General features: G+C 36.0%; 2 protein-coding genes, 1 long non-coding RNA gene and 1 pseudogene across 4 annotated transcripts in view; 1 reads left to right on the top strand and 3 right to left on the bottom strand.

The window, feature by feature from the left end:
- LOC144552480 (disease resistance protein RPM1-like) overlaps positions 1-18570 on the bottom strand; it is a 49336-nt pseudogene that overhangs the window by 9509 nt on the left and 21257 nt on the right. The window lies entirely within an intron of this gene.
- Positions 1-18570, bottom strand: part of LOC144552478 (disease resistance protein RPM1-like) — a 49871-nt gene that overhangs the window by 10691 nt on the left and 20610 nt on the right. The window lies entirely within an intron of this gene.
- On the top strand, positions 654-1521 carry LOC144553004 (uncharacterized). Its single transcript, XR_013511298.1, has 4 exons — positions 654-998; positions 1094-1214; positions 1304-1377; positions 1468-1521. It is a non-coding gene; the product is annotated as an uncharacterized LOC144553004 (long non-coding RNA).
- On the bottom strand, positions 6872-16709 carry LOC144552479 (disease resistance protein RPM1-like). The gene is made up of 2 exons (XM_078300460.1): positions 16692-16709; positions 6872-9656 (listed from the first exon to the last, which is right to left on the bottom strand). The coding sequence occupies exon 2, from the start codon at positions 9602-9604 to the stop codon at positions 6872-6874; it is 2733 nt and encodes a 910-aa protein (XP_078156586.1). The 5' UTR covers positions 9605-9656; positions 16692-16709.

Genomic DNA, 18570 nt, shown 5'->3' with positions numbered 1-18570 from the left:
TTGGCAACTAACACTGACTCTTTTTGATAAAAGGGTCAGTATAAGTATAGCAACAGTGACTGTTATTTAAAAGCGTCAGTGTTGATACACTTTACTGACTGTTTTTTTGGAGCCGTCAGTGTTCTCTCTAGCGAAAAGTTTCTTCCCCCGTTTTTTTCGATCAGCCGCGTGCGCTAAGGAAATTTTCATTTCCTGCCCCTTCTCTCCAAGACAAACCCTTCTAATTTCAAAACCCAAATAAGAAAACAAAATTTCGAAACCCTTCTCTCCAACCTTTCCCTTTCTCCCTCCACTTTACCGCTTAAAACCACTACCTCTCATTCCGAGCGATATACCAATCCATTTTCATCTTTTCCTCTCCAGTACCACCGCAGTCGACATACTAGTTTCACCATGAGCCTTTCGTCTTCGTCGATTTCTTCCCCATTGGCCGCCTGGAGGCCCGGCGGCTCCGACGAGTTGTTAAGCGATGAGTTTCTGGAGAAGGTGATGAACGATGCGTTAATTTGGAGTGCTCTTCATGGACTTGTAGTAGGCGATCGCTCCAACTCGGTACTGGAAATATTTTGTACTTTTGTGGGCAATTTTCAGGTTAATTGATTGAATATGGGGTTCAAGAGAGTTGAAGGCTTATAATTGAGAGATCGGGTCGATCGGGTCAGCTTGGATGCTGAATTTTTGCAAAATTCTTTGTCCAGGTTATTCTCCTATTGAAATGACATGTTTCAGGAAATACGGCTGGGCACAGGTCAGATTAATTAGTTGCTTTATTCAGAGGTAATTAGTTAGAGGTGGTTTTCGATCAATTACATGTATCACTTGCTTTATTCAGAGGTGATTTTCAGCTGTGAATTTCATTTCCCGGATTTTCAGAGGTGATTTTCAGCTTAGGGTTTACTTCTTTTTTTAATTGTAATAGTATGGCACCACCCGTGTGAAAGTAAATGTTGATGGATCCATATCTTATCCCGAACCTCTATTTGACCTCAATACCACTGGTAACAATTTCTAACCATTTCTGAAATTCTTTGGAAAAGAAAGAAATTGCAAAAAGCCCCCCCTAATTTTTTATTTTTTTATTTTGCAAATTCAGTTGAACCAAATACCAACATAAAATCTCTCTTATATGTCAAGACGGGGAATACATGCGCATCTTTTATGAACAAAAGATACAAGAAGTTTGTAAGGCCTTTCAATTCCCCATTAAAATTCAGGTACGCTATGCTTCACTTTCACTTTCAATTTATATCCTTTCATGGATCATATTGCATAAATTAAACTAATTATGTGTTTCTTGTTGTAGGCCACTTCATTAATATATTTCAAGAGGTTGTACTTGCAGTGGTCGGTCATGCAACATCACCCTAAAAGTATCATGTAAGCTAATATATGGTTTTTTATTTAATTTTGTTTTGTTTAATTGTTTATTTGGTTGAGGTAATGAAATGTGATCTTAAAATGGTGTAGGTTAACTTGCATATATGCATCATGTAAAGTAGAAGAGAATCATGTATCGGCATTCATAGCTAAAGACTTGCTTAATTTTTCTTACCACAGAGCTTAGATTTTGATCTTATAGTTTATGCTCTGTATCGATCAATCAATGGCTTTGTTCAGGACTTGGAAGTGAGCCCTCTTTCTTTCTCTTCTCTTTTCTTGTGTAAATTGTGTTGTCTTTCTTTTGAATTCTTTTTTTTTATTTTGTAGGAATCTGGTGAAATAAGAAATGGTGAACTCGACAACTGTGCAGGTATTTCTCTCCTTCCTTTTATATGACAATTGTTTTTCCAAAAGTACATAATGTATATGCATATGTACCAAGTGTGTATATCTTGAAGGGCGAAGAATTTACATATTACAACTTTATAATATGTTAGAATTGACATTGAGATTACTATTGTTAGCTAGTTATCTGATTACGTGGTATGCTGGAAAGAATGAAAGAAGCAAAAAGAAGAAAAAGATATATATATATATATATATATATATATATATTTTCTTTTACTTTTCTTTTTCTTTTCTTTTTCTTTATGAAATTATCATAATCAATGGAAGTTCTCTTTATAGAAATTTCATGAGACAGCTATACAAGAGGCAAACAAAATAATGCTAACAGATGCACCTCTCCTATACCCACCTGGACAGGTATATATTTTAACTGGTCAGGATTATGAAATATGTTTATATGAATTGTCAGTAGTGTGTATATATTTTTCCAGTACTATTACCTAGAACTGCAGTGATTTGATTTTGATGACTTTGGTACCAGCGAGAGGGAGAGAGAGACAGAGAGATGGTACCATCAGTAAGGCAAACAACAATTTCAAGAAAAGAAGTGGTGAGCGAAGAATACCGGGAAGGAAAATTGGAACTCATGGAGGAAAAGAAAGAGGTCAACTATGTGGTTATGTAAATTTCAAATGTGGATATATGGCATGTAATTTGGATAATTTTTAATGGCAAGTAACTTGTTTGGTGTCTTTTGTTTGTGATTGTGGCATATTAATTTTTTAATGTCAATAATGTTGAATGGTAATATATGGCTAGCAAAACAGAATCATGCCAACACAGAAAAACAGTCGGTGTTGGTGCACAACACTGACTCTTTTTGAAAAGAGTCGGTGTTGGTGCTCAACACTGACTCTTTCTCAAAAGAGTCGGTGTTGGTGCTCAACACTGACTCTTTGTCAAAGAGTCAGTGTTGGTGCACAACACTGACTCTTTTGCCAAAGAGTCAGTGTTGACCAGCAGTACTGACTGTTTTTAAAGAGTCAGTAAAAGAAACTTTCACTGGCGCCGGTTTTACTGACGCCGCTATAACAGTCGACATAGGGGTATTTCAACAGTCAGTGAATGTATTTTTTGTACTAGTGCTTCTAATTTTGTTAACCTTTTAAAAGAGGAAAAAAAATTTATCTAAAATCTTAAGTATTAATTGTCAGGAGAATGAACCAATATATTATCTTGCTCTCTTTTTTAACAAATTTAATAAATGATTTAGTATATGTATTTTGAGTAGAACTAGGTGGTCTTTAACTTCAAATTTTATCGGATTGATTTTAAATAATGAATCCAAACTGTTAAAGATGATTTACTTCACGAGTGATGCGTTAATTTCCATATCAAATTTATAAATTTTTGAATTAAATTAGTATAAAGTCAAGCAATAAAAAAATAATTTAACTCCTAAATCATTTTTTTACCTCTTGACTTTATACTAAATTAATCCGAAAAAATAAAATTTGACATTAAACATATCACTTGTGAAGTTGATCGGTGTTAACGGTTTGAAACTTTAAATTCATCTTGAAGTCAATCTGATAAATTTTGAATTTAAGCTCATCAAAAAATTTGATAAACTTAAGAACAACCTAGTTCTACTCTTGTATTTTATTTGATCCGAAATAATACAGCTATATTGCTTGAGGTTATTTTAGTTATTCTTCTAATTATGCACTTTTAAATCTATACATATATCTCAATAAAACTAAAAAAAATAATTATAATTTATTGTTTGGACGGGATTGAAGTTCAATAATTCAATTATGGTGTTGATTGAAGAATCGAGACAATTGTTTTTGTGGAGAAAGAACAGAATAGAAGTTCACATACGAAACATGATATTTCATCTAATAAATTTATTGTTAATCATTTTACTTTTACTATAAAGCCATATATATGGTAATGCATCTAAAATTTATAGTTTTACAAAAGAAAAATAAACATCGAAGGAAATATCGATAGACATCAATATAAGTGAAAGATTTAATTTTAAAAGGGAATAATTAATGAAGGGTAAATTTGTCTAAACAATAAAATTATTTGAAGGTGTTGTGTTAATAAAAGAATTAGTGTTGTCAATATGAGCACCCGTCCCATATATGATGCTCTTAGTTCAGAGGCGGATACATGTGTATTGAAAAGGGTTATTGGCCTCCATTTATATTCAAAATTTATGTGTTTATACGTGATTTTCTATATAGTTTAGAGTAAACTGCTATGAATACAGTAAAATTGACTCCATACACAACATGAAAGTTTTATATGATGGATCACCAATGTATTTTTGATCACCACGACTTGAAAGTACTAAATTTGAGCTCAGAGAATTTTACCATAGTAAATAAAAAAAAAACCAATTTTCATTACTGAACATAAATATTTGGTTCATTTCTACACTCATGGCTGGTTTGTCTGTTTTGTGCTCCAACAGTTGAATATTGTAGTTAGGCTCGATACTGTGCGACACTAATACCATTGCAAAATTAGGTTGGCACAATAACCTAGATTATTAATTGAGTAATTGGAAATTTAAATATGCATTTTATCAATGTTTTTGTTTGTTAACCTACTGAAAGTTCCAATTATTGTTTTAATGACATATTTAATTTTTTTTTTCTGAACTGGATATTCAAGCTATTGCATGTATAATAATAGGCTAATAGCACACTCACAGACACACATAGGCATAGCTATATGTATGCTTTACAAAATATCATATAGTGCCTATAAATGCTAAATGTTTCACCTTTTTATAATTTATTGTAGTCCCGTATTGTTTCCATGTGGTTTCCACCTCAAGCAGGTTGCATGGGCCAAGTTGAACATTGACTTGATTGGGCCACATTGGCTTATTTAAAATTACTCAACAAAATGGATAACACACCCATTCATAAACAATGAAGAATTCAGGACCAATGTAAAGACCTGGTATTTTCAGCTCTTTCTGTTTGTGATTATAATATATATTTTTTTATTTTTTCAGCAACTGTAAACTATCTGGGAACAGATCACTGACATGTTTTGAAAAAATCAACTTGAAGCGTTCTGCATTTCATTTTGAATATTTGATCATCACTAAATAATGACTTGCAGAAATCAACTCTAATTTTGTCAACTAATTAAGGCAGTATTTTGGTAAATATTATTATGCTTTTAAATAGAATAATATAATAATTAATGAAGATGTTTCTTTTGTTTTGATAATTAGTTTATAGTTGATGGTGAAAGAAGAAGAGACAATACTCTCTCTTCAAAAGTCAAAACATATATAAGGAAAATTTGACATATTTTGTCATGTAGCACTACCGCGCCAAGCAAATTATAAATTCTCACAATTTTTAATTATATAGTTGATGTAAAATGGAAGAATTAAGTTATTCCTATGTAATTTGTAGATCCTATTTCCCATGCATATGGAAGACCATCCAAAGAGTGAAAGTACTGTTAAATTTTATGTCAGGCAAACATTATTCAGACCCTAGTAACGTAAACCAGATTTCAATCATGCAAATTTCAAACCTTATATATTAAGGAGGAACATAATGTGTTTTTATTTCTTAAACTCTCATTTTATATAAAATAAAGTAGACCTCAACTTTAGGGGCTTATTTGCATGAATCACAATATTACGTAGTTCACTGCAATTTAGTTTCCCTTCCAGCTATCATTTCCTCATCACTATTGAGAAAGTTTCCATGTTATATATATTAATATTCGTACTCCTTAGCACTACTAAAAAGAAAAAAAAAATGATGAACGATTATTTCTTTAGGATGATGTACTGAAATCATCACAAAAATTTTAAAAAAAAAATGTTTGGCATACAACTACATTAAAGTTGTACAATAGCATGCATACATAGTACATATGATTGGGCTGTTAAACTTGCAAATATCAATATCAAAGTACAAATAATAATACACAGAGCAAATTACAAGATTGTTACCAGCCATTTAATCCTTCATCTCAATCTGAAAAAGTTAAATAGAACTAGGCAACAATAGCATACACAGACCATGCATGGTAGTTAAATTTACAATCATCAAATCCAATTCCAAATAAAAATAATACACAAAGCAAACACAAATTCAACAAGGTTCCTTGAGTCATGAATTTCCTGGATAGTACGCTTAGAATTGCAAATTATATCGCAAGTTGCTAAGGTAGTATGAGGCCTACAACTTAGCAAATCACATATTTTTGCCATAAATAAGCACTACAAGGAACTGAGACTCAACTTTATTTTGATCCAAACTGGAAGGAAAAAACACAACAAAATATTATTCATTACATAATAACAACCTTCTTAAACAAAGAGCTCCGGGATAATTGATGCTGCATGCAATTCAAATGTGTGAAAGGCCTGCAATATGAAATTTAGCACATATTTTTCAATTGTAGAGTTTTAAGAAAACTTGAAAAAAAGAGAGTAAAACAGTAATTATTTTATTCCGATTATTTAATATACAACCAATAAACTAATTATGGGCATCGTAATCTCTCAAGTCAATAACATTAATTAATTAATGGTTGGAAAAATATGAAAGTTAAACTTCAGAAAAAGCATGGTGGAATTGCAATTGTGTCTAATCAGTTTAAGTGTCTTCAAAGCAGCAAAATAAACTTATTCGTGATTATATAATAGATGATGGTAATTTAAAATTTATTCGTGGCAAATAAAACTTGCTTATTACAGAAACATACAACATAGATTTTCCAAAAAAAGAAAATAATAATAAAACAGTTATTTTTCTCATTACAGAAAATATTCATCAAAAAAATGGCAATAGAATAGATATTGCATGCAGGAACAATTTTGTTTTTTTGGAAATAATGAATAAATAAGTTGAGTCATTACAATCATAAAGAAACAAGTCTAGATCAGTTTTCTAAGGAAATAAACAAATAAGGACACAACAATCTTTTTATGCATTTTGACACGTTAATAATTGGTACAAATCCTCAAATTTTTCTCAAGAAACAGACAAAAAAAGTTATATGCGGAAGTTTCAGAATACAAAATTGAAAAAAAAATATAAGTGGAGGTATACCTTGCACTCAAATTATTGAGTGTGATATTGGCTGCCAGCTAGCGAACAACACAGGTGAAATGAAATAGTTTGTGACTTGCTCTAGAGGGAAACAACACAGGCATATCATCGCAGACCATCCACTTGAGGGAAACGAGGTGCTGGATTCCCTTTGGGACCTCCACTAGCTTTTTCAGTTCCCTCAACCAAATCTCTTCAAGGCTCGCCATGGTGCCCTGCTCCATCTCCACTTGAATCAGATTAGGCATTATATCCAACTGCAGTCTCTTCAATTTAGGAAACCACCCTTCTTGGAAAATTAGTCGTTGCCCTTCATATGCTCCCTTTAGGATCAACCGCGTGAGGTTTCTGCAATGGGAAAGAGATGGCAGAGGATCATTTTGTAGTTGAGACCACCAAAGCAATAGTGATTGGATGCTAGTCCCAGATATTTTGAATAAAGGCGATTCAAGAATGGTTTCTTTCAGTTTCCCTCGGAGTTCTAACTTCTGAAGTTGTGGGAGGTTCAAGCCTTCCAATTGGAGAATCTCTTCCTCATCGCTTGCATTAATAGATAAGAAGGAAAGGAAACTCATCTTTGATAATGATTTGCATAACTCTACTGAGTGGTTTTCTTTCACATTCATTATTCGGAAGCTTCTCAGTTGAGTTAAATTACCCAGTTCTCTTACTACCATAGCATTTGATTCTAATGCCTGTATAGTCTGGAGATCTTTCAAGTAAAATATGCCCTTAGGTAAAGAGATTCCAGTACGAGTCCGAAATGACCTATATGTTGGATCCACCTCCACCTCAGCAAATAGGTGCCGTAACTTTTTTAACTCTACTATGCCGTCTGGTAGGTTTTGTATTTGGGAAAGCCAGAGATCTAATGTTTGCAAGTTTTGAAGTTTCTTGATAGATTTTGGTAAACATTTCACCTTTGTTTCTCTCAGACCCAAATAGTGGAGATTGAACAAATCCCCAATTGCATTTGGAACCGTTTCAATTGGCAAGCCTACTAAATCCAAAACAGTAAGATATCTTGACTTATCAAAAACCATGGATAACAAAGGAGATGAGGACACATCATTGTCAACTGACATAAAGGTTCTGAGTTTTGGTAGACAAACATCATGGTTGACCGTTTCCCTTAGATTGATTATCGAGAGCCGACGAGTAGAACCATCGGCATTTTCTGACTTATTATCCTCATGCAACAATCCAAAATTTTCCTTTCTGCATAAAGAGATGGCCACCTCTCTCAATGTGTCATGCATTTTGCACCTCTTCACCCTACCAAAATAATTTTTTTCTACCACTTGTAACATGCAGCGATTTACGAGTTCCATGAGATAACCCTCTGCCACCTCTTCTAATGTGCTTCTCCCTTTTTGTTCTATAAAGCCCTCAGCTATCCAAAGCCTTAACAGTTTCTTTCTTGGAAGAAGAAAATCCTCTGGAAACAAACAACAATATAGAAAGCAATTCTTGAGATACTTTGGAAGGTACTTGAAACTTAGCATAAGAATATTTTTCAATGGATCCAAGCTTGGGTTGTTGTCTAGCTGCCAGCTAAGTTGATCAAATAACTGTCTCCATTTGGATTCTGTCTTCTCAAACAAGGACAACATAACACCTATGGAAACAATAGCTAGCGGCAATCCACCACACTTTGAAGCAATCTTTCTTGCCCACTCTTCCAGGGGAGGAGGACATGAGTGGTTTTTTTCATGATTAAAAGCCTTTCTACAAAACAAGGACCATGAATATGTTTCTGAGAAAGGTTTTAGCTCTAGTCTCTTGTTTTCTGGAGCAAGATTAGCTACCTCAGCCATTCGGCTAGTAATCACTATTTTGCTTCCCCGATGGTTATCAACAAGTGTGTCCCTTATATCAAGGAATGCTTTTGGATCCCACATATCATCTAAGACGATCAGATATTTATGTTCTCCCAAAAGATTTTGTAAAGTTGTATTCAATCTCAAAATATCCATGTTGGTTGCATCAATTGTAACACCCTTCTCATCCCTGCATATTTCAGAGATTATATTCCATAGAATAGTTTCAGGGGTATATGATTGAGATATAGAAACCCATGCATGACGATCAAAGTTTTTCCTCTCTCTCTTATAAACACTGGTAACCAATGTAGTTTTCCCTACACCACCCATTCCCCAAACGGATACAACAGAGAGTTGTAGCTCCTCAAAATTTAGCCACTTCGTTAATTTCACCCTATCTTCTGTGATGCCCACAAGATGATCTTCATCCACGACATGCGCAAAGACAGCCACATTGTGTGAGTACTTGTTTGAGAAGTTAGAGTCCTCTTCATTTTTTTTTTCTATGGTTGGCAACCATCGTTCTTTAATACTTGCAAGGTTCTTAAGCCTTTCCTCTGCTTCAAGCAGTTCAGAGGCAATTCGTTTAAAAGCTATCAATGACTTTGGCTCTTTAAAAAGTTTTTTCAGATAAAATGATTTTCCACCAAACTGCTGATTACCAATTAGGTATGCAAATTCAACCACGATATCTTCAATATCATTTGCTAACTTCTGTACCTCTTTTATCCAAGCTACTTGAGATTCATTGCTTGGGTGGTCTGTTTCTATCTCATTAAGAAATCCTTGCATCACTTGAAGTTCAGTACTAATTTTGTTCATGTTTAATTTGAGGTTTGCGTAAATTGAGCGAAGATCTGAAATTTTTGAGGTTGCTAAGCTCTTTACTTCTTCAGCCAAGGCTGCTCCAAGGACCTTGAGGGCTGAAAGAATGGCCGTCTCGGCCATGCTCAGTTAATCAACTTCAAATATACTTCTTATTTATTCATTCATTCGAGAGCTGTTCAAAGCAAATATCAAAATTAGGCTATCTCATTAAATTTTCAATTTTGTATAGAAAATTAATAATTGATTTTCCTTTATATAAAATCTTTATACAATTTCACTCTCTCTCTCTATATATATATATATGTTTTTTTTTTCAATTTTCTCTGTTATTCCCAATTGATATTCTATTCTTTAAAAAGTAATAATTAATTAATCTAAATATATGTTTAGATAAATATAGTTGGAATTTCGGGTATGGAACAAATTGGTGTTGTGTTTTCCTAGACACTTGTGATTTGGATTAATCTTAGATGAGTTAGATCGATATAGACTTTTTTGAGAGAAATAGATCAATATAGACTTAAAACAATGAAACATGGTGTTACGACTAATGGAAATTTGAGGCTCCATCATGGAATGGGGCTTCGATTAGTCATTTAAGCATTCGTTCTGGGATAAATGAAAAGGTTTTGAGTGCTGTAACTGTCCATCAGGGCGCAGTTAGGTACAAACCGAACAGTTCACACCCTATGTATCTGGTCATGAACCAAGGGACCCTCACTATTTTGCCAATTTTTGAAGTGCACAAGGCACTATTTCGCCTAGTATAATATATTAATATGATCCACTGTCTGAGTAATAACTAATAACTTATGAACACAGTCGAATATTTAGAGAAGGTTTCTACGGAGAGAAACTAAGTACAGAAAGAAAGAGACACATTTAGCAAGGGTTTGCACTTGGTTTTACAGAAAACCACAAGCTTAGAATGAGGTTCTTGAGTCATGGAACAGATAAACATGGCTGGGTTTCATGGTCTTTTTTCAGCCGGTAATTTTTAAGAGATTTGAAAACTTAAGATGTGTCACACGTGAATGTAACTCATAAGATCTTCTGAACAAATCAAAGAATTGCGGTATATATATATCATGTTCCGTTCATGATTTCTTTCAAATATACAAAATAACCTAAATGTACATACATTAGAATTATCCATAATCCATAATAATAAATTCGGATAGTTTCATACCTCCATGCATGCAGTTGGCATCCCATGGAAGTTCTCATCCAAAACTTTTTACCTTTTAAAAAATTTATCCATTTGCGACCCATGTGGCTGTTTACATGGCAAGTTAACTATACGGACTCTCGTTAGACATAGTCTAATTAAATATATAAACCATCATCATGTTCATTTTTTTTTTTTTTTTGTAATGGTCATTATAAAACAAAGATGCATTTAGTGATATTCATTGAATTCCTGAGTCAGTTTTTCGTTCCAACTTTTGGTTAATTACGAATTAGCTAGGGGAAATCTATATATATGTTTGACGATGGACTATCTATATACACTAATTTTAAATAAGATTTTTTACGATTCCAAGATCAGCTTTTCTTTCAATAATTTTCGGGTTCATCTTCAACCCAAGCTAGCAAAGCCCCAAAATGCTAAATATGTGACGCGTCATGCCATGCCATGACCAAGTCGGATTTTTACGTGATGTTCCGTGACTAAATTCGGAAGGACGGTCACGGCACGTTAGTCATACCGTGACCGCACGTGAAGTGTCCAAGCGTGACTCGCTTGACCACGTGCCGTACTATGCCATGATCAAATCTTTCACATGACGTACCATGTTGTTCCAATTTTCTCAAATCTTAGAGTTTTCACTTTCGACAGAATAATACCCTGCCTCTCACTCCACACCTCTCCTCTTCGAGTTTTCACTTTCGGTAGAATAATACCCTCCTCTCTCTCTCGTCTCTACCTCCTTGAAAGGGAGAGGAAAAGGAGCCGAGCGGAGACAACCGGAACAAAGAGCGTGTAATAGAGTCATCACAGATACTACTCAAGATCAGTCAACCCAGTTAGTTAGAACAGGTGTTAGTTAGCATAGGCTGTTAGGAGATAGTTAGTTATAACAGACTATGCTTCTACATGTTTCTGTGAACAGCTTGTAATTACTTTCCCTATATAAAGGGCAATACTGTGTACTGTTGAGACTGATCAAGAAATAATAAAAACATTCTTGTATTCCTTTCTTACCTCTTATGTTTTCAGCGTGGTATGGTCAGAGCTCGGAGAGTAGAGTTCTCATCTCGATTGGAGCGTGACGGTGAGTAGATCCGGTCATCGAAATGCAACGGCGGTCGAAATAACGGATATGGTCGTGGAGCGAGATGTGACTTAAGGTATTATAGTGATTATGAGTGTATATAAGTAGAATAGAAGAGTAGATCTAGTACAAGAGTATATTTACAAATTTAGAGGGTGATTAAGGGTGAATTTTGGAAGAATAAAGAAGTAAATTTAGAAATTAGAGTCACTTGACTCGTTGTAAATTCATTTTTTATCAATTGAATTGTTAGTAGGCATAAAAGCCACTAACTTTCAAAAAAAAGAAATTAGCTTATAAACCTTTTTTTTTTTACCACTTGATTTTATATTAAATTAATTCAAAAATTTATAAATTTGATATATGATCAGTTTCAAAGGTTTGGATTCGTCATTTAAAATTATTCCGATAAGTTTTAGAGTTAGCCGCACTAATCATTTGATAAGCTTAAAAACACCCTAGTTCTACTCATAATATATAGAAAAAAAATATTCGGTGTTCTACATATCCAGTTGTAAAGTCAAGGTAGCCGCACAATAACACAACACGATACCGAGATGAGCAAGAGAGAGAGAGAGAGAAATAATAGAACACTAGAATTGTGAAAAACCAGACGGGTGGTCAAAAACCACAAACCCCGCTGGCCTAATATTGTTTATAGAGGAAATGAATTACAAGCTTAAGAAAGCTATTCTATAAGTGATGATTACAAGAGGGAGTTTAGACTCCTTTATATAGCCTAGAATAACTTGGGGGCACAGAAACCTAATTACAACTTACAGCCGTACCTCCCCACGTGAAAACATAACCGGAAGTGCTCTTCCGACTATCCAAGTCACCACCAAGGTCCGCATCAACGAAACCTTCTAAACCCACACCGCCTTTCTTGAAGCACAGTGCCATTCTTGAGGTGCCTTTCAAGTATCTTAGCAGCCATTTCACCGCCTCCCAATGTGCAGTACCGGGGTTTGCCATGTAACGGCTCACTACTCCCACTGCATGAGCTATGTCGGGTCTGCTGCATACCATGGCATACATGAGACTGCCAACTGCCGAGGAATAGGGCACAGTCGCCATGTAGTCTTGCTCCTTCGTCTTTGGTGCTTGAGCCTTTGACAACTTGAGTTGTACTCCCAGTGGTGTGATTCTTGGTTTAGCATCTTGCACTCGAAATCGATCCAACACCTTGTTGATGTACTTCTCCTGCGACAAAGTTAGAGTACCTGCCGCTCGATCTCGAGAAATGCGCATGCCTAGAATTTGACTTGCTGGACCCAAGTCCTTCATCTCGAACTCTTGTGCTAACTGCCGCTTTAATATGTTGATTTCCTTCATGCTTGCACCTGGAATGAGCATGTCATCGACATACAAAAGCAAAATAACATAAGAGCCACCAAAATCTTTGAAGTAGCAACAGTGGTCCGTGTCTCCTCGTTTGAATCCACGACTGCTCATGAATTTGTCGAATTTTTTGCACCACTGTCTCAGAGCTTGCTTCAAACCGTATAGGCTTTTATTTAACCTGCACACAAGACCCTTCTGTCCCTGAGTTTCGAATCCCTCAGGCTGCATCATGTAGATTTCCTCCTCCAAATCTCCGTGAAGGAAAGCCGTCTTCACATCAAGTTGTTCTAGGTGCAAATTCTCGGCCGCCACAATACCGAGAATAATTCGAATGGTTGTAAGCTTCACCACAGGTGAGAAGACCTCGGTGTAATCAATACCTTTCTTTTGTAAGAAACCCTTGACCACCAATCTCGCCTTGTAACGCTTATTGCCATCTGCCTCTTCTTTAACTCAATACACCCACTTATTTTGTAGCGCCTTCTTTCCTTCCGGCAATTGAGTCAAGACCCATGTCTTGTTCTTCTCCAGGGATCTTAACTCCTCTTTCATTGCTCGCTCCCACTTGACCGCATCACTCGAGTCTATCGCCTCACTGTAGTCTTCAGGCTCGCCCGAGTCGGTCAAAAGTAAATGGTTGAGGGAAGATAGGTACCTGGTGTTAGGTTTACGAACCCGAGTAGACCTTCTCAACACTGGTTCTTGTGGATTGGGCTCTTCTTGATTATTGACTGCATCTTCGGCCACAACATCATCAAATTCATCATCGGCTTCATGATCTCCTTGGACCGCATCACCTTCGATCCCTTCATTGTCGGCCATACCATTTGGGACTTGCAAATCACCCAAATCAATCTTTCTCACTTCATTCACATTAGATTTGGACATATTCTTATATAACTCATTTTCATTAAAGGTAGCATCTCTGGACCTAATTACTTTTTGACTTTTCTCATCCCAAAATCTATAACCAAAATAATTAGACCCATACCCAATGAAAATACATTTCTTGGCCTTTGCATCCAGCTTGTCCCTTTTGTTCGAGTCCACGTGCACATATGCCGTGCACCCAAAAATTTTCAAGTGAGATAGAGATACCTTTTTACCCGACCACTTCTCTTCGGGCAGCTCGAATTCTAAGGCCACCGAGGGACTTCGGTTGATGAGATAAGCTGCCGTGTTGATTGCCTCTGTCCAAAACATCTTTGGAAGATCTGCGTGAAGTCGCATTGCCCTAGCGCGCTCGTTGAGAGTTCGGTTCATCCTCTCAGCAATCCTATTTTGTTGTGGTCGATTGGGGACTGTTCGCACTAGCTTGACTCCATGCTCCGCACAATACGTCTTGAAGTTGGCTCCATCATACTCGCCACCATTGTCCGATCTCAAGCACTTCAGCTTTTGACCGGTCTCATTCTCGACCTCTGCCTTCCACTTCTTGAAAACCTCAAACACTTCAGATTTGTGTTTGAGAAAGTAGACCCATACCTTGCGAGTGGAATCGTCGATAAATGTGACATAGTACCTTGAGCCTCCTTGGGATTGGACCGGTGCTGGTCCCCACACGTCAGTGTGCACAAGTTCTAGCCTGCCTTCCTTACGCTTTCGCCCGACTTTTGAAAAACTAACCCGCTTCTGTTTGCCGAGCACGCAATCTTCACAAAAGCCCGTTTCAACAGACTGCATAGCCGGTAACAACCCTTTTGATGCTAGAACCTTCAACCCTCTGTCACTCATGTGTCCCAACCTGTTGTGCCACAAGATTGGATTGGTCTCAACCCCCGCAACTGCTACCAAGTCTACACTGCTGTCAGTTAGATAAAGTGTACCCGTCTTGGTGCCTCGTGCTACAACTATAGCTCCTTTCACTATTCTCCAAGAACCTTCTCCAAAGATGGTCCTATACCCCTCACAATCCAATTGACCCACAGAGATTAAATTCTTCTTCAACCCGGGAATGTAACGAACATCATGCAATGTCCATCTATAGCCATTGCTCAACTTAATATGAACATCACCTTTGCCCGTAATATCTAAAGGTTTACCATCCGCTAGGAATACTTTTCCATATTCCCCAGTTACAAAGTTTTTCATCAATTCTTTGCAAGAGGTAGAATGAAAAGAAGCACCTGAATCTAGAATCCAAGATTCGATTGGGCTGTCGACAGATAAGACTAGAGCATCATCTGAGTCCTCCTTGGTTGTTGCATTCACCGAGTTGGACTCGTCTCCTCTCTTCTTCGCCTTTTTAGGGGCCTTACAGTCACGCTTCAAGTGACCCTTTTTGCCACAATTCCAGCACTCCGCCTCACCTTTGGTTCGAGATTTGCTTCGTCCTCTCGACTTGGATCTACCTCGGTTCTCACCCTTTTGACTCTCCCGACCCCTTTGAACGGTTAGGGCCGACTCGCTTGTTTCACCTCGCTCATTTCTACGAATCCCTTCGCTAATGATGCGGTCATGAACATAGTCGAGAGTCACCTTCTCTTGGCCCGAGATCACCTCTATGGTAGTTGACTAGCTGTCCGGCATAGAGATCAACAAGCAATGCGCGAGCAACTCATCGTCCAAGGGATATGCAATCGCCTTCAGTTGGTTCACGATATGGTTGAACTCGGCTACATGCTCCGTCACAGAAACAGCCTCGGCCATTTGAAGTTGAAATAGCCGTCGTAGAAGGTGAATCTTGTTGGAACTCGAGGGCTTCTCAAACAAGTCAGATAGTCTCTTGATGAATCTAAAGGTTGTGGTCTCATTAGCGACATGTGAAGCCACATCCATTAAGATGGTATTGCGAATGAGACCAAGTGCACGGCGATCTAGCTTCTTCCACACCTTGTCCTCCATGGTGTCGGGTTTGTTCTCTAACATCGCATCCTCTAGTTCTTTGGCATACAACATATCGGTTATTTGTAGATTCCAATAACCAAAATGTTTGCCATCGAAACATCGGATATTTGCCTTGCCATCCTCCATGTTGATCAAGCAACACTTCCTCCTTCACAAACGTTCAGTTGGACTTGCACACCAACAGAACCTCCCCGTAACCTGGGCTCTGATACCAGTTGTAAAGTCAAGGTAGCCGCACAATAACACAACACGATACCGAGATGAGCAAGAGAGAGAGAGAGAGAGAAATAATAGAACACTAGAATTGTGGAAAACCAGACGAGTGGTCAAAAACCACAAACCCCGCTGGCCTAATATTGTTTATAGAGGAGAAATGAATTACAAGCTTAAGAAAGCTATTCTGTAAGTGATGATTACAAGAGGGAGTCTAGACTCCTTTATATAGCCTAGAATAACTTGGGAGCAAAGAAACCTAATTAATGCAAATATCTATCACAAGATATTTCCTCTACCAAACATTTCTAAACCAAAGAAGAGTGGTAGCCAAGTAGCCTATCACCTTGCTTTGTGATCAAGTAACATATCACATTACTTGGTGAACAAGTTGTCTTCACACCCAACAATAGATTATATCTACCCCCATATTAATTATAGATGTTGTGTAAATCTACAAAATAGAAAAATGAAAAAAAAAGAAACATAGTAGAAAGCAACGAAATCAAAGAACTTAATTGAGGTACCTCGAAACCAAGATGTGTTGAAGATTCCAATATGTGATTGTATGAATTTTTATCGAGGCCCTGCTAATTAACATTTGGATGTGAAGATCAAGCCCAAGAAAAGAATGGAAGGTCGATCACAACAGTCATATCTGCAAAATTTAGTATAGAGAACTTTAACCCAATCTCAAATTATTCCATCTGCAAGCAACAATTATATACTTTTATTTTAACCTAAAAATAAAAATAAAAATAAAGCTACAGTAGAACCACTAGGAATCCTAGCAGTTATGTGCTACAGTAAACCACACCAGAAATTTTGATGGTTGGAGCATTTAAAAAAAAAAAATTTGAGGGCATTTTTGGTTTTTTTTAATGGAGGATATTAATGAAAATTTCGGCCTTTTGCGAAGCAATATTGTAGCACAATTTATTTAATTTACTTGAAAATGCAAATTAATATTAAATAAAATGGAATTACCCACTTTAAGTGGGCCACTTACATCTAGAAAAACAAAAGAGAAACTATCACAGCCCTTAAACTTCAAGAGCACCAGGTGTTGCTGCGCGCCTGCGCGTCTTTTGTGGTCCTTTCTCTGTTTCTTCTTTTTGTTGCCTTTTGGTTAAATATCGAGAGGATTTCGAAGCTAGGCCATGTAGAGAGGAAAACTCTCCGATGGCGTCGTACGAACAGGAAATAATTAATAAGTGAGAATTGCGACGATGGATTGTGAGAGGTAGAAGTTCGATCATCAGCTACCAAGCCCTAATTATATATGTGGTCAACTGGGAATGAGGACGTGATTGCGTGAACTGGGAAGTAAGAATAGTTCAGATTTTTTATTGTAGATGCACAAATGCATAAAAGTGTAGAGGGTTATTTTGATTGGTCTGGAGCATAGTCACAAAATTCGTATTTAAGTCACGAATTATTCGTAAATTAAATGTTTTTGTGATAATAGCGAACTGAACGACGAATTATTTGGTTGATTGAACTTTGAATAAATTAATAGTGAATAATTTATGAATATTACATATTTTTCCTAAATATTACAAATTATTCATTAATTTTTGTTTTTGTTTTTGCTCTCTTGTGGAGCTGAGATCTTCGGTCCAGATAATAATTTCAAATTATTCTCAATTTATATCTGAATTATTTCTAAATCACGAATTTTTGTTTCCGCTTAACCGAATCCAAATAATTCATTAATCATTATGGTATAAATCTGAACTCTAGAGAGCACATGCCATCTGCAGTAGAAATCCATATTTTATCATGTAACTTAATATTTTTTTTTTTTTAATCACAGCTGTCTAAAATCTAAACCAATCCGGTTAGAATGCACAAAACCACATTAATTGTAATGAGGATTTTAATTAGACAGTCCAGATTCAAACAAAAATAATTTGTTACCTTGAGTAGGATGAATTCTCCACAGCACTGCATAAAAGCATCTTGTGTACGGGAAACATAAAATCCTGAATTGCATATTCTCATTATTGTTTTGACTTTTTAGAGATGATGACAGCCCTCTCAGTTCGTCTGTCATTTTCAATGCATCACGTCTCTTCGTATTTTAATGCATATATAAAAATCTTGGGGAGACTTCAAATTCTTCTATTTGTGTGTCAATGCGGTGCTTCTAATTTTTTTTTTTAATTTTTTTTTAATTTATATGTTAAAATAAAATTGTTAAATGTGATATATATTATTCTTTATATTTATATAAAAATATTATCTTTAATTTGATTTTATATGACTTAATAAGTTGAAAAATCAACAAATACAAGTTATCTACATTGATATATTTTAAAAAATTCTTAATACTAATTAAAAAAAAGTTATATTGTCATGATTTTTTAGATATGTATAGAAAAAATGACATAGATCATATATAAT

Source organism: Carex rostrata, chromosome 4, assembly GCF_964058835.1.
Source record: "Carex rostrata chromosome 4, lpCarRost1.2, whole genome shotgun sequence".
Taxonomy (NCBI): Eukaryota; Viridiplantae; Streptophyta; class Magnoliopsida; order Poales; family Cyperaceae; genus Carex; species Carex rostrata.
This window is presented reverse-complemented; position numbering and strand designations above follow the sequence as displayed.